General features: G+C 50.0%; 5 protein-coding genes across 5 annotated transcripts; 2 read left to right on the top strand and 3 right to left on the bottom strand.

Moving 5' to 3' along the window:
• Window positions 1-118: 118 nt before the first annotated feature.
• PLICBS_008762 (transcription elongation factor spt5) lies at window positions 119-3,492 on the top strand (the record flags this gene model as incomplete). Its single annotated transcript, XM_018324770.2, has 3 exons — window positions 119-496; window positions 554-2,744; window positions 2,861-3,492. The coding sequence occupies 3 exons, from the start codon at window positions 119-121 to the stop codon at window positions 3,490-3,492; spliced, it is 3,201 nt and encodes a 1,066-aa protein (XP_018176164.2).
• Window positions 3,493-4,252: 760 nt separating this feature from the next.
• PLICBS_008761 (uncharacterized protein) lies at window positions 4,253-4,574 on the top strand (the record flags this gene model as incomplete). The annotated part of the gene is made up of 2 exons (XM_018324771.1): window positions 4,253-4,418; window positions 4,501-4,574. 2 exons carry the CDS (start codon window positions 4,253-4,255, stop codon window positions 4,572-4,574), a joined length of 240 nt encoding a protein of 79 aa, XP_018176165.1.
• Window positions 4,575-5,054: 480 nt separating this feature from the next.
• Window positions 5,055-5,588, bottom strand: PLICBS_008760 (uncharacterized protein; the record flags this gene model as incomplete). Its single annotated transcript, XM_018324772.2, has 2 exons — window positions 5,055-5,199; window positions 5,281-5,588. The coding sequence occupies 2 exons, from the start codon at window positions 5,586-5,588 to the stop codon at window positions 5,055-5,057; spliced, it is 453 nt and encodes a 150-aa protein (XP_018176166.2).
• Window positions 5,589-6,309: 721 nt separating this feature from the next.
• PLICBS_008759 (uncharacterized protein) lies at window positions 6,310-7,383 on the bottom strand (the record flags this gene model as incomplete). The annotated part of the gene is made up of 4 exons (XM_018324773.2): window positions 6,310-6,602; window positions 6,665-6,777; window positions 6,889-7,249; window positions 7,326-7,383. 4 exons carry the CDS (start codon window positions 7,381-7,383, stop codon window positions 6,310-6,312), a joined length of 825 nt encoding a protein of 274 aa, XP_018176167.2.
• Window positions 7,384-8,316: 933 nt separating this feature from the next.
• PLICBS_008758 (uncharacterized protein) lies at window positions 8,317-8,670 on the bottom strand (the record flags this gene model as incomplete). Its single annotated transcript, XM_018324774.2, has 1 exon — window positions 8,317-8,670. One exon carries the CDS (start codon window positions 8,668-8,670, stop codon window positions 8,317-8,319), a length of 354 nt encoding a protein of 117 aa, XP_018176168.1.
• Between the last annotated feature and the right edge of the window lie 6,110 nt (window positions 8,671-14,780).

Genomic DNA, 14,780 nt, shown 5'->3' with positions numbered 1-14,780 from the left:
TTCCTCTACACCCGAAAAGCTCAGTGCCGTATCTGACACGTCTGTGCCACGGAGATCTGCCGTACTTCGCTTCCAAGAAGAGCCCCAGCCTCGTGCAACGGCCAGCTCGGCACAAACGATGGCCTCCAACGAGCTTCCTCGATTCGATGATTCCGAGGACGAGGAGGATTTCAACCCAGCTCCCGCCGACTTGTCCGAAGACGAGGGCGCCGAAAGAGAAGAGGAGGACGAGCGGCCGAACCGAAATGCCCCGGCCAGACGCAGCGATGCGGTAGATGACGACGATGATGTTCCACGCCGCAGGTCGCGGGCCAGCGGCTCTGGTGACCGCGAAGAGGAGGACGATGGCGACGTACGCGCCCGAGACGGTGATGACGACGATGACGAGAACGCCAGAAGTAATGGAGAAGACGAGGGCCGCGGCGACGACGAGGAAGGCGAGGGGGCGGACGACGATGACGAGGAGGATGACGAAGACGAGGATGATGTGCAACAGGTCAGTGCATTGCCAAATCTCTCCCTGGAGCATCACCCGCCCTAACCACGCACGCAGGGCCATCGCAGGAAAAGACGTCGTGACAGACGCAATGCCTTCTTCGATATCGAGGCCGAAGTCGACGACGAGGACGAAGGCGAAGACGAAGAGAAAGACGGCGAGGAGATTGAGGACTTCATCGACAACGCACACCCCGACGATGTGGCCGAAAGTGCGCGTCTCGATGACGACAGACGACATCGTGAGCTTGACCGCCGTCGCGAGATGGAGGCAAGCATGGACGCCGAGAAGCAGGCCGAGATCCTGAGGCAGAGGTACGGCAAGCGCGGTCCGTCAAAGGGATTTGGCGACTCGGCAGTGGTGCCGAAACGACTGCTTCTTCCTAGCGTCGATGACCCCAGCATCTGGGCCGTCCGCTGCAAGGAAGGCAAGGAACGCGAAGTCGTCATGTCAATCACCAAGCGCATTGAGGAGCGGGTTGGAACCAAGGGCGAGCTTGCAATCACCGCCGCCTTTGAGCGAGGAGGTGCCCAGTCTGTAATGAAGGGCTTCATCTACGTCGAGGCTCAGCGCCAAACCGACATCCTCGTCGCCCTCGATGGCATGCTCAATGTTTACCCGCGGTCGAAGATGACGCTCGTCGACATCAAAGACATGCCCGAGCTGCTCCGCGTCACCAAGACGCCGACGCTTGAGCCGGGAGCGTGGGTTCGTCTCCGTCGTCCCGCCAAACACGCCGGGGATCTGGCCCAGGTCCTCGACGTTACGGAGAACGGTCTCGAAGCACGGGTTCGCTTCATTCCGAGGCTGGACTACGGCATGCGAGACGATGCCCTGGCGTCCCTCACCACAGACGGCAAGAGGAAGAGGCCCGGCGGTATGGCAGGTCCACGCCCGCCTCAGAGGCTATTCAGCGAAGTGGAGGCTCGAAAGCGTCACCCTCGCCATATTCAAGGCAATCCCACAACCAACACCTGGTCATACATGGGGGACGAGTTCGAAAACGGATTTCAGGTCAGAGACGTCAAAATCCAGCAGCTTGTGGTCACCGACGTCAACCCGTCATTGGAGGAGGTAACGCGGTTCGCGTCCGGCGCCGAGGACGGCACCGAGAATCTCGACCTCAAGGCCCTAGCCGCCAGCCTGAAAGACAGCAACACCCTGGTCACCTACCTGCCGGGCGATATCGTCGAGGTTTACTCGGGCGAGCAAAGGGGAGTCGTCGGCAAGGCGACCAACGTCCAGGGCGACATCGTCACCATGAGCGTTACCGAAGGCGACTTGAACGGCCAAACCATCGAAGTGCCCATCAAAGCCCTCCGGAAACGCTTCAAGATCGGCGACCACGTCAAGGTCATTGGTGGCAGCAAGTTCCGAGACGAAGTTGGCACTGTGGTGAAGATCTCGGAAGATCGTGTCACCCTCTTGACGGACCAGACAAATACCGAGGTCACTGTCTTCAGCAAAGACCTCCGTGAGGCGAGCGACATCGGCGGCCAGGGATCTCTCGGACAGTACACACTCCATGATCTCGTTCAGCTCGACCCCACCACCGTCGGTTGTGTCGTCAAGGTTGATCGCGAGTCGCTCGTCGTGCTTGACCAGTACGGGGACACTCGCCAGGTTATGCCGTCGCAGATATCTAACAAGCTGCCCAAGCGAAAGCAGGCTGTTGCGGCCGACCGCGATGGGTCGGAGATCCGACTAGATGACAAGGTCAAGGAATTCACTGGCCAGCAACGACAGGGCAAGATTATACACATTCACCGCTCGTACATCTTCCTTCACACCAACGACAGCACGGAGAACGCGGGAGTGTTCGTGACAAAGGCTAGTATGGTCAATACGGTCGCGGCGAAAGGAGGCCGTGTCAGCTCGGCTTCGTCGGGCCCCGACCTGGATGCCATGAATCCAGCTCTCAAGATACACAAGAACGGAGCCGAGAACAAACCCCTTCAGCAGCCCGTCAAAACATTCGGCCGTGACCGTGCTATCAACCAGACCGCCATCATCAAGAAAGGCCCCTACAAGGGACTGTTGGGCATCGTCAAAGACACCACCGACACGCACGCGAGAGTGGAACTGCACACCAAGGGAAAGACCATTACTGTCCCACGAGAGTCGCTTAGCTTCAGGGACAAGACCACGGGCGCCACCATTGATATCAACGGAAGGGGTCGTGGTCCACCTGGAGGAGGGCTTGGCCGCGGAGGCGGCGACAGGGTGCCTGGCTGGCAGGGGGGATCGCGTACGCCGATGGGGGCGGGAGGGTCTGATAGAGTGCCGGCCTGGGGATCACGAAGTAAGCCATTTGCCGCTACCCGTTGTGATCTTGCACGTCAATTATGCTGACACATAATCTAGCACCAGCCGCAGCGGGGGGGAGGACGCCCGCGTGGAAGGCGCAGGACTACTCGGGATCTCGCACGCCGGCCTGGGCGGACGGTTCGCGGACAGTCAACCCCTATGACGGCAGCCGGACTGCGTACGGGTCTGGGTCGCGGACCCCGGCTTGGCAGTCGGGTGCCCGCACGCCAGCAGTGGGCGACGCGTTCGGCGCCGGATCCCGCACGCCGGCATACGGAGGCTCGGGCGGCATGGACAGCTGGGGATCAGGGTCCAAAACGCCTGCGTGGGGAGCTTCTGCGCCCACGCCCGGCGCCAGCGGCAACGATTCGTGGGGATACACGCCCGGCGCAAGTGGATCCGGACCGTACGACGCACCGACGCCGGGCGCTGCGATGGGTGCTCCTACTCCGGGGGCATTGAACGCTCCAACACCGGGGGCATACTCGGCACCAACGCCCGCGGCGAGCGCGCCGACTCCGGGTGGCGGCTGGCAGGGTGGATGGGGTGCAGACGCAGCACCGACTCCGGCAGCGGGAGCGCCAACGCCGGGAGCCAGTGGGTACTACGGAGCGCCTACACCGGCTGCATACGGCGGACTGCCGGAGACGCCGGCTGCCAGCGGGCCCCGATACACTGACGATGACTGATGCGAGACGGTAGTGCCAGCATCATCCCAGGGGAGAGGGTGGTGGGGATGACTCGGACGGAGGGCCGGGGGGCTTGGGGATGCGGCGTTTTGGTATCTTTGGGCTCATTGTGGTTATAATTTGTAAAAAGTCGGCGGATGCAACGGGCATCATGCGCGGAAGCACGGCGGCAAGGGGGGTGACAGGCCGCTACAGCCGCGGATTGTAAATGCATTATATCGACGGGGCTTCTCTTGGTAGCATCGAGAGACGGTGGCCATGCATGCATTGAGCTCGGCGGCATTGCATTGAAAGGGAGAATTGGCCAATGTTACAGCAGATACAGCTTAAAAAAATCACCTCGGTGCTGCAAAGCACGAACTAGCAAGTGTCTCGTGCCGCCCATGTCGATACGTGGTGGTGTCGATGATGCGAGGTGTGGAGCTCGGGGAGAGCACGGCGACGTAGCAAGGTCACGCGGCAGGGTAGGTTGGAGATTTGCCTCTTGCAAGCTCCGTGCACCCCCGACGCCTCGCGACGGCCATCCGCCGCAACAACAACCACGATGACGCGAATACGATATAGGCCTGATTGGATTGTTGGCAGGGTCTGGACGCGCCCTCATGGCCAACAACGGTCTGCCAGCAGCTCGGCAAGACCGCCGGCTCGTGGTTCCGGCTCGGCTGGTTCGAGCTCGTCGACCAGCGCAACGGCACAACCCAAGGACGGGAACGGGGTTCGCACGGCCGAGGCGAGGGAAGCTGCGCTACGCGCCGCACGCATGAGGCGGGCGTCGGAGCGGGAGGATCGAGACAAGGAGGACGCCCACCGGAGGCAGGAGCACGACGACTACCAGAAGCGCTACAACACAGCCGCGAGGAAGTGGGTGTCGTCCATCATCGCGCTGCCCATCCTTCTGGTGACGAGCTACTACCTCTTTGACCGATGTGAGTGCACTATAAACAGGCATGGGCAGCGTAGCATGGCATGGCCAAGATGGAGCAGCTGCTGACCAGGGCGGCTTTGCAGTGGCGCTTGGGCACGCCCAGAAAGTGATGCCGAAGAAACCAGTGGCCGAGTCACTCGACGACAAAAAAGCATGATCACGACCACGACGTCGAACGGCTTGACCCATAGCACCGTCACGCGCGAGTAGCTTGGCGAATCGTCGCGGGCACGACGCCATAGTCCGGGAACCTGCAGCGCACCCTCCACGGAAAACCCGCGACGATGCCGAACGTGGACGGCGAGCAAGGATGCGTCCAGCGTCAGGACTTGTACCGCAGGCTTGCAACATAATCACCATTCTGCGATGATCTCGAGTTCGTTGGCGAAATGCTGTCACGATGCAGAGTTCGAGCGCGCATGCACCCACGACACGGGGCAGACCCCAAGCAGAGGCAGGGGGTGCGATACGACTCTGACAGGCGCACGCAGCCGCAGCAAGAATTGAAATCTATTGTTGCGCCTTGATATAGATATATACACCGCCTCCTGCGGGTCTTGACATTGTGTGAATGGGCACGTCGACGGCTTGTGCTGGCCTCCTCCGGTCGCCAACGGAGGGATCGACCGAGTGGCATCTAGACAGGGACCGACGTCATGCCAAGGACGTGGAACAGCTCCATCATGTCCTGGGCGATGTTGACCTCCTTGATGAGGTTGCTGTCGTTGATGACGAGGAAGTCGGTGCCGTTCCAGGTCACCGGGTCACCGGGCTTGAGCGTCCTGCAGGTAGTCAGTCGGAGCGGCTCAGCAATTTTGGTCAAGTCGATAGCATCAACAGCACCTCGCGACAGGGGCACTCACGTCGGCGCAGAATAGTCCTTGCCCATTATGGCTTCGGCCTTCCAGCGGACGGCAATATTGTGTCCCTCGGCCACCCAATGGATCACCTTGAACTCGAATGTCTCCCAGCCCGCACGCGCGAACTTGACGAACTCGAGGAAGGCCTTGATGTCGTTGACGACGACCGGAGCGCTGCCGTTGGCCGACGGATGGCGGTCGATGCTGAGCTTGACGTCCTGGGCGACGACCTTGTCTGCCAGCGAGAGATCACCGCCCCAGAGTGCCAGGTAGTTGTCCCGGATCCGGGTGAGTTCTTCGCGAGAAGGCATCTTGCGGGGTCCGCGGCAGCGAGGCGATGGGCTGGCAAGAGCGAAGAATGGAAACAGAAGCGCGAGGCAGAGCACACTGTACAAGAGGCGTGAGGCGACGGCGATGTGCATGGGGGCCGGCCGATGGTTTAGGGAGCGCTACGAGCTGGATTGGCCTTGAGGAAGCCAGCAGAGGCTCTTCTTGTTATAAGGCATCGCGGATGATGCATGCGGCCTGCCTGACTTGCGTGTCCGCTCTGCGACGGAACTCACGCCGTGGAACACGGTGAGCGCCAGCCAGCATCGGTCGCTGCCCGCAACCTGGTGAAAGCGACCCGATGACAAGTACAGTAGGTGTAAGCTGACGTAGATCTCCCGCCACTTGCATGAGCCGACATGCCATCCGGTAGATGGCGTTGCGTGCTCCGCTCCGTCACGGGGCGTCCCCGGAGAGCCTTTCTCGGCTGCCCTCGGTGTCAACCGTATGTTCGGTTGGCTGTCACAAGCATTGGGGACTCGCCATGGCTGCGGACGCCAGCCGATGACGCGTGGTTCACACATTGCCGGCCTCACTGGTAGCCCTTGGCCCAATACACTCTTGACTTGATTGATCACGGCTTGCTAAGCGCCACCTGCTATACAGACAGATGCAACCTGAGAGAACGAGACAAACATGACAACGACGGGCAGCCCGTGCAGACTGCAACGTCATCCGCCCTGCACCGCAACCACCAGTCGCTCGTTAGTTGCTGGTGAACCCCCCGTCGACAACGAGGGCCGCGCCATGCATGAAGCTGCTCATGGGCGAGGCCAGGAAGACGATGCTGTCGGCGACCTCCTCGGGGGTTGCCATGCGCTTCATGGGCGTCTGCGCGACATGATGGTGCAGGGGGCTCTCGGGCTGCGCGTCCATGTGAGTCACGGTGAGGGGCGTGGCGACGTAGCCGGGGCAGATGGCATTGATCCGGATCTTGTCTGGGGCGTAGGCATTGGCGTCCGCCTTTGTGAGGCCGAGAATGCCTGTCAGGGCGAGCGCTGTCTGTCAGCCACGGACCGTCGAGGAGAACAAGAGGTGCACATGGCGGGGATTTCCGCACCGTGCTTGGTCGTCGCGTAGGCGCTCTGGTAGAGAGGGCTCTTGGGCCCGACGACGCCGTACATGGAGGCTACGTTGACGATGACGCCGCGGCCGCGGCGATGACCCAGGTCTCTGGAGTGCCGCACGGCATTGCTCATCAGCAAAGGGGCCCGGTGAAAGAAGGAGACGCGCTCAGGGGGAGAGAGCAAGGCGAGCAGGGAAACAGGAGAAGGGGCCGCTCACTCCTGACCGACCATGGTGGCCAGCTCCTCCTTCTGGCAGCGGTACACACCATTGAGGTTGATGTCGATGACGCGCTGCCACTCGTCCTCGTCGATCTGGTGGGTGCGCATGCCCCTGCCGCCGACGCCGGCGTTGTTGACGGCGACGTCGAGGCGGCCGAAGCGGGCGACGGCCTGGGCCACGCCGGCCCTGACCTCGTCGGGCTTGCGGACGTCGAGGTGCAGTGGCAGCACCTCGACGTGCGGGCAGCTCTCGCGGAGGGTCTGGATGGAGGCGTTGAGGGCGTCGAGGTTGATGTCGGCCAGCGCCAGCTGCGCGATGCCGTGCTGGGCGAAGGCGAGGGCCGTCGCGTACCCGATGCCTGTTGGGCCCGGAGCGGACCGGTCAGGTTAGCCCTCGACGCAACCATGGCCCGGCCGGTGAACAGGCCGACTCACCGGACGCGGCCCCGGTGACGAGAGCGGAGCCCCGGAGCAGTGGTTCGGCAGTGGGCATGAGGGGCAGATGCGATGGGTCGTGTGAGGCCGAGGGAGGGGCGGGCGGGTGGCGCAGAGTCCTACGACTATACGACCGACCGTCTCAGGGCGTCTCGAGGATCCCGTCAGCTCGCCGCCGAGTGAGCAGGCAACTGCGAGAGTGGCGCCCGCGCGTAATTAAGGCACTTGATCAACCTTGGCGAGTCGCCGGGTGGGCCGGCCGGCGGCACTTTGCGCAGATGGTGACTTAGTGCATTGAAGGATGGATCCATAGGTAGGGCGGGTGAGGGGCCAATGCCCACAGTCGTAGTCGTGCGGGTCAATGGGCCGAGGCGACTGCAGCGTGCGAACGGGTGTGACGACACATGTCGATGGTGAGGCCACTGGCGACGCGCTGTTTGGCCAGTCCGACAGGGTCCCATGCGCAGGGAGCTCTTGGATGCCACGGAGCATGGCCCGTCAAGGGGACAAGAATATGCCGCATCGCCTCCGTCACTCACAACTGGGCCACACGGTGCCCGGTCGCCATCTAGCTGACGCTCGAGGCGGCGCGGACAACTCACGACGGTAAGAGCCGTGTCGAACAACAGCACCGGTTGTGCGAGCACACCGTACATGGCAGGCCAGCTCAGGCATTTCTGTATGTGTATATTCATGTATTGGCTGACGACTTGCCGGCCGCGTAGCCTTCCAGAGATCCTCCCAGCGCCTCCCAGAAACGAAACCAGGGACCAAGCAGTATGAGGACGACAGTTCTGTACGTCTCCAACGCCCCCCCCCCCCCCCCCCCCCCCCCCCATGGTGGTGATGAAAAGGACAAATAAAACCGCGCAGCGACATGTACAGGTAGATGTGTTCAACTCTACTCAACAGTGCGCACCAATGCCAGGACGTTTCATGGCAAAGGAGCGTGACAAAGGACGCGTCGACATCTTGCAGCATCCTGTCCGACTCATGATGAGGGTGACGAGGGCCCAGACTTGGGGCCAAAGCGGTCGATGCCGCTGCGGATGCCGCTGTCAACGCGCTTGGCCATCTTTTCGAGCGGCAGTCGGCTCTCAACGCGCTGAACCGCCCTGGAGATGGGAGGCTCCATGCGCTGGACAGTGCGCTCGACGGGAGGGGCAAAGTAGGTGATGTTGCGCTCCCATCGGGGCGCCCACTTTGTCGTCTGGCGTGCAAGGCGCTCCTCGGCGCCAGGCATGACGAGGTAAAGCGGCGTCAGGACGCCGACGCCAGCGGCGCCCATGCAGAGGACCTCGGAGGTCTTGGCTCGCGGCAGCTTTGGGACGCGGTGAAGAGGCATGATGGATGGTGGGTGATGATGGCTGGAGATGAGGTTGACTGCGAAGGTCAGCAACGAGTGAGTGTCTTGCGGGTGGCGAATCCGGAGCATGAAACTGACCTGGAGTGGCAGCCGACGGCGGTGGTGTCAGCGTCAAAAAGCCCAGGAAGTGACGGGCGAGAGGCTGACGACAGTGATGGTCAGGAAGATGACGAGACTGTTGAAGAAGGCGAGTGACTGTTGATGACGACGAGTTGAGGACGATGCAGGGAAGGAAGGCTTGTGAGGGGAAGCAGCACAAGATGGTGTGCTGCAGGAGGGACGGCCAGTCTTATACCGTCGCACGAGGCGAACGGGAGGGGGGGGGGGGGAGTGCGTGAGGGAGGGAGGGGGAGGCGCTCCTACCTTGCCTCAATGCCTGCCTTCCAGCCGTGCTACAACTGCCTGACATTGGGTATACGTAGGCGATTGGTACTAGGTAAGGTATTGGTATTTGCTTGTGCTGGCAGTACTCGCTGGGTACCTCGTCACCCGCCTGCCACCTCCTCGTTGGAGCAGCACACACACACACACACACACAGTCAGGCGGACTACCCCTGCACGGTGCAGGCACAGGGTTCCATTTCCATGGCGTTGCTGACAGTCATAGGCGCTTCGCCATTCCATTCACCAGCCCCGACCAGCCATTGATGCCCCTTGAGGACCTTTCCGTCTCGCCGGATGGTCGGCCTCATCAGTGTCGCGCGACGCACGTATACGAACAGGGGCCGTCGGTCCAGCGTATCCTCCTTGATGCAGCAGCACTGGTACTGTGTGCGTTGCGTCCATTCGCACCGCCGTCCAGGTTGTGGCGTGCGCTGCTTGCGGCCAGTCAAAACTCAATGGCTCCGTCGGGCAGGCAGGGTACTGGCGCCGCGCGGTGCCACCGTAACACTGCGACGTTCCAGGCTCAGCGGGGGGGCGACCGGCGCGGATGATGACAGGAGTGCAGGTAGACGACATGTACCTGGCGTCCGTGGCGTGTTCCCCTCTCCCCTCCCTCTCGGTCAAGGCAAGCCCTCTTGCATGCGTCTGCTTCACGCAGGCGAACCTGCGTTCCCCTCACCGGGCAAGGCGCGCACTGCAGGTGCGCGGCTTTCCCCTCACCGGCAGTCTCCAACGCCGCCGCAGACCGACGAGCGGCCGCCCGTACCACGGAGTGCTGTACAGGCACTGTCCATTGCATTGCGACGGTAGTCGTCAATTGGGGCGGTCGCGACACAAACAGACTTGTCACGGCAGGGGCCCTTGCCGCTGGGGCCCTCCTTCCCCGCACACAGGCTCCGCCCCCAGGATCGAGCGAGACCCACCTTCCCCGGACTCTGACTGGGTCCAGCCCCGGTCAGTCAATCAGCCGATCCCTGCTCCTCCTCGACTCGCCCTCGTCCCCGCCTGTCCTCCTCGACTCGCGGGGGCAAAGCAGATTTAATTAAAGAGGAGTGTCGCATAGATAAAAGTGCTCGCCGCATAGATAGCTCTATATTTAAATTTCGCTAGCTATAATAGGGCTGGCTTTAATAAGTAAAAATTAGTACGCTTATTAATATTAGATATATTATAAGGAGGTAAAATAAGGTTATATAGCCTTATTATCTTTATATTTATAGCGCCCCTTTATTTTTTTAATACTCTTTTTTACTTTATAATATTATATATTATTTATACGGTATTATACTTCTATTTATATAGTAACCTTATTATTTATCTTACTCTTCTTATTGCTAGCTTAAAATACTTAATTTTAATATATATATATATAAGTAATATAAAAAGCATTATAATATCTTAATTATATTAAATAATTATAATATAATAGCTATATTATAGTATTAATAAGGCTTAAATTACTTAAAATATAATATTATAATTCCTTATAATATTATTATATTTAAATATATATTATTTTATTTTAAATCCCTTTATTAAGCTAGCTAGCTATACCTTTATTATTATTAATTATATCTATACTCCTAACCTTATTTACCTTAGCTATAGTATTAATAAGGCTTAATTTACTTTAAAAACGCATTTTTATAGTTTTTTATAATATTATAATATTAAAGGTATATTCTTTTACTTTAAGAATTATTTATTAAGTCTTGTAACTATATTAAGCTCTAGTTTATTAAGAAAAGAATATAGCCCTTAATAATATAAGCCTATAAAAGGAAAAATACTATAAGTAAAGATATTATAAACTAGATAAATAAGGTATATATAAAGAGGGTAGTCTCTCGCTCTTAAAGGAGATAAAAAGGTATACCTTTATAGTTATAATTAATAATAGATATTATTTTTACTTTATTTAAGTTACCTTAATTATAATATCTTATACTATAATAAATAGCCTTACTTTATAAATTTAACTCTTATATAGTTTTATAATATATATAAATATAAGAGTTCTAAAGATTCTATTTATTTAATTATAATAAGAGCTCTTATATATACTACCTTAAACTATTAAAGGCGCTATAATTATAAAGATCTTATTAAATATTATAAATTACCCTTTTTTTTACCTTTATTATCTTTTTTTTTATTTTTAAGAAATAATATTATATTTTCTAGGCTAAGATTAAAGTATATTATATAATTAAATCTTACTTTATTATTTAATACTTTTCTTCCTTTAATAAAATTAATCTTTAAGGTATAAAGATATCTTAAGATAGTTATAAATAAGGAGTTTTACTATTCGTAAGGCATTATACTTCTATTCGTAAGGTAACCCTACTATCTACCTTACTCTCCTCGCTACTAGCTTACGCTACTTAATTTTAGTATATATATATAAGTAACGTAAGAAGCGTCGTAATATCTTAATTATATTAAATAGTTATAACGCAATAGCTATACTATAGCGTTAATAAGGCTTAAATCGCTTAAAAATATATTTCTATAGTTTTCTATAATATTATTATATTTAGATATATATTATTCCGTTTTAAATCCCTCCGTTAGGCTAGCTAGCTATACCCTTATTATTACTAACTATATCTATACCCTTAACCTTATCTACCCTAGCTATAGCGCTAATAAAGCTTAATTCGCCTAAAAAATATATTTCTATAGTTTCTTTATAATATTATAATATTAAAGGTATATTCTTTTACTTTAAGGACTATATATTAAGTCCCTTAACTATACTAAGCTCTAAGCGTAACTATAATTATAGTTATATAGCTAGGATAACCTTATCTTATAAAGCTAAGGTAGATATAGCCTATAATGCTATTAAGGTAGCTAGTACTGCTATTAAGGTAGTTTATAATATTATAGACTAGCCTAAAGTAATAATATTATTATAGGTATAGCTATAGCTATCTCGTAATCCCCTTATAGTCTATAACCTATTTAAGGCTAGCTATAATACCTATAAGCTCCTCGAAGCTAGCTATAATACTTATAATGCCTATAATAGCTATAAGAGCTCGTCTTTAAGCTCGAACTATAAGTAGTTATAGTAGACGCTTAGGTTTAAAGGTTAGGTCCCTTAGCTTATAGTTTAGTTAAGTTAATAACCTTAAGCCTTACCTTTACTTCTACTTTTACCTTAAGTCTCTTACGAGCCTTATATCTATCTCGAACCTTAGCTTTATTATATAAAATTAGCTTTAGCGTTATTATTATCGATATTATTAATAATATTATCTTTAATAACTCTAAGGTATCGAGGGACCTTAAGCTTCTTATTAATAGTATCGAGGTATAGCTAGCTATAAATATTAATAATAATAGTTAGGTTATAGATATTAAGATAGCTATCTTAAAGGTTTTAATAATAATTAGCGAATAAGCCTAAAAGTAAGGTAAAAAATAAAGAAAATAATAATATAATAAAGAGACGAATTAATAGCTTTTTAAGGTATTAATAGGTAGTAATTTAATTACGATATAGCGGCTAACCCTCTATAAGGTATTTAAAGATCGTATAACTATAAGGTAGGCTATATTAATACTTAAAGTTACTTATATAAGGCTTTAATAGTTAAGGCTCTATTTAATTAAGTATTATAATAAAGGTAAAGTAATATTACTTAATAAAGAGGTTAATTATTTAATATATAACCTATTAATTTAACTTACTTAGCTATACCTATTATAAGTAACGCTATTAGCGATATAGCTACTTAATAGCTATTTACTTATAGGACCTAGCTTTATTCTTAAGTATCGCTAAGAAAGCTTTATAAAAGTAAAGAAAGTTATTTATACTTATTATAAGATATAACTTAATATTTATATAAGTAATCTTAACTAAACTATTAACTATTTAATTAAAGTTATAATAGTAATTAATATAATACTTTATTTATTACTTTTACTAAAGTATATATTCCTTTTATATATATTATAAGATATACCCTTACTTATAGCTAAAGGTCTTAATAAAAGACTTTTATATATCTTTAAAGGTATTATAATTAAGGGTATAAATAATAGCTTAAAATACCTTAAATATACCTTTATAGTTATAGTCTTTAATATCTAGGCTTATAATACCTTCTTTTACTTTTTATTATACTTATTTATAGCTAGCGATATTAAGGTCGAGCTTAGGCTTTAAGGGCTCTTTAGGTATATTATTAAATAAGTTAATATTATTATTATTATAATTATTATTATCTCTTAAGACTATAAGGTTATTATTATAACTTTCTAGGTCTTTTTAGTATAAGTTAATCTTTATATAAGTATTAGCTAAGAGGTAGTAAATATAAAGCTATAATTATATATTAAGGAAGGTCTTTCTAATAGCTATATAAAGAGCTTATTCTTTATCTATAATAACGACCTTAAATATCTCGATCTTAAGGCTCTTTTATAAGTCGTCTAGCTAATCTATAAACTACTAAAAATAATACTTTTTTTCGCCTTTAATAAAGCTAAAAGCGAAATTTATTAAGCTCTTTTAATTTATAATGCCTATAGCCTAAAAGAACGATATTTTAAAGTAATTAGTCTTATATATATTATCTAAGTTAAGGACTTCTAGAAACTTCTTTTATATCTTATAATATTAAAGATAGGTCTAGAAGATACCCTTAAGGCAATCCTTATTATTAAAGAGCTTATTAACGAGAATCTTACTAACTTCGAGCTCCTTAATAAAGGCTTAAATAAGTATTAAACTATTAAGGCGCTCTTATTTAATTGCCTACTTATTATTATAGATATCTCTCTTTCGAAAGAAAGAGTAATTTAAGTTAATATCGTAGATAAAGTTCGCTATCTTTTATACTTATATAGTATACTTAAAGATAAGATCTTATTCCTTTTACTATTAAAGAGATATATAATAGTAATAAAGGCTATAAGCTAATAGATTAAGAGACTTACCGTAATTATATTAGCCTTAAATAATCTTATACCTTTACTTCTAGCTAGAGGATTTAATTACCGAGACTATAATAATAATAAAGTAGTCGATCTTTTACGTTAATACTTTTTATAGCTTAATACTCTTAAAGGTACGCTTAAGGCCTCGATCGTAAGTAAAATAAATCTAGGTTAGTTATATAACTCTATTAACTTTATGCCTTATACTAGAAGAAGACTTAATAATAGAGGTACTATTATTAAGGTATTAATCTCGAAGAAAGCCGAAGAGCTCGTTAAAGGTATTAAAATTAATAGATAGTAGTAATAAGGGAATTAGATTACCGAAGTTATCGTTATCTATAGTAATAGCTATAATAATAGCTAGGGAAAGAGAGATCTTTTCGCTAAGAGGCTCTTTATTATTAAGTAAGAGGCTAAGATCTATCTTTAGTATTATAGTAAGATAAAAGGCATTAAATTAATAATCTTTATTATAGTATTAAAAGGTCTTAATTTATAGTTATAGCGCTAAGGCTATATTTAATAGCCTTCCTTATAGCGCTAGGCTTATATACTAAAAATAGGTATAGTAAGCTAGGCGGTATAAGATTAGGTAAAAATCTAGCCCTATAGGGTAGATAATAGGGTTACCTTATAAATAGAAATATAATGCCTTATAAATAGTAAATCTCTAAATAAGTTAAGAATAAAGGCTAAGATTTCTTAAGCTTAATAAAAAGGATTATATTTAAGGGTATTTATAGGCT

Source organism: Purpureocillium lilacinum (assembly GCF_023168085.1).
Source record: "Purpureocillium lilacinum CBS 284.36 DNA, scaffold_6, whole genome shotgun sequence".
In the NCBI taxonomy this organism is placed as follows: Eukaryota; Fungi; Ascomycota; class Sordariomycetes; order Hypocreales; family Ophiocordycipitaceae; genus Purpureocillium; species Purpureocillium lilacinum.
This window is presented reverse-complemented; position numbering and strand designations above follow the sequence as displayed.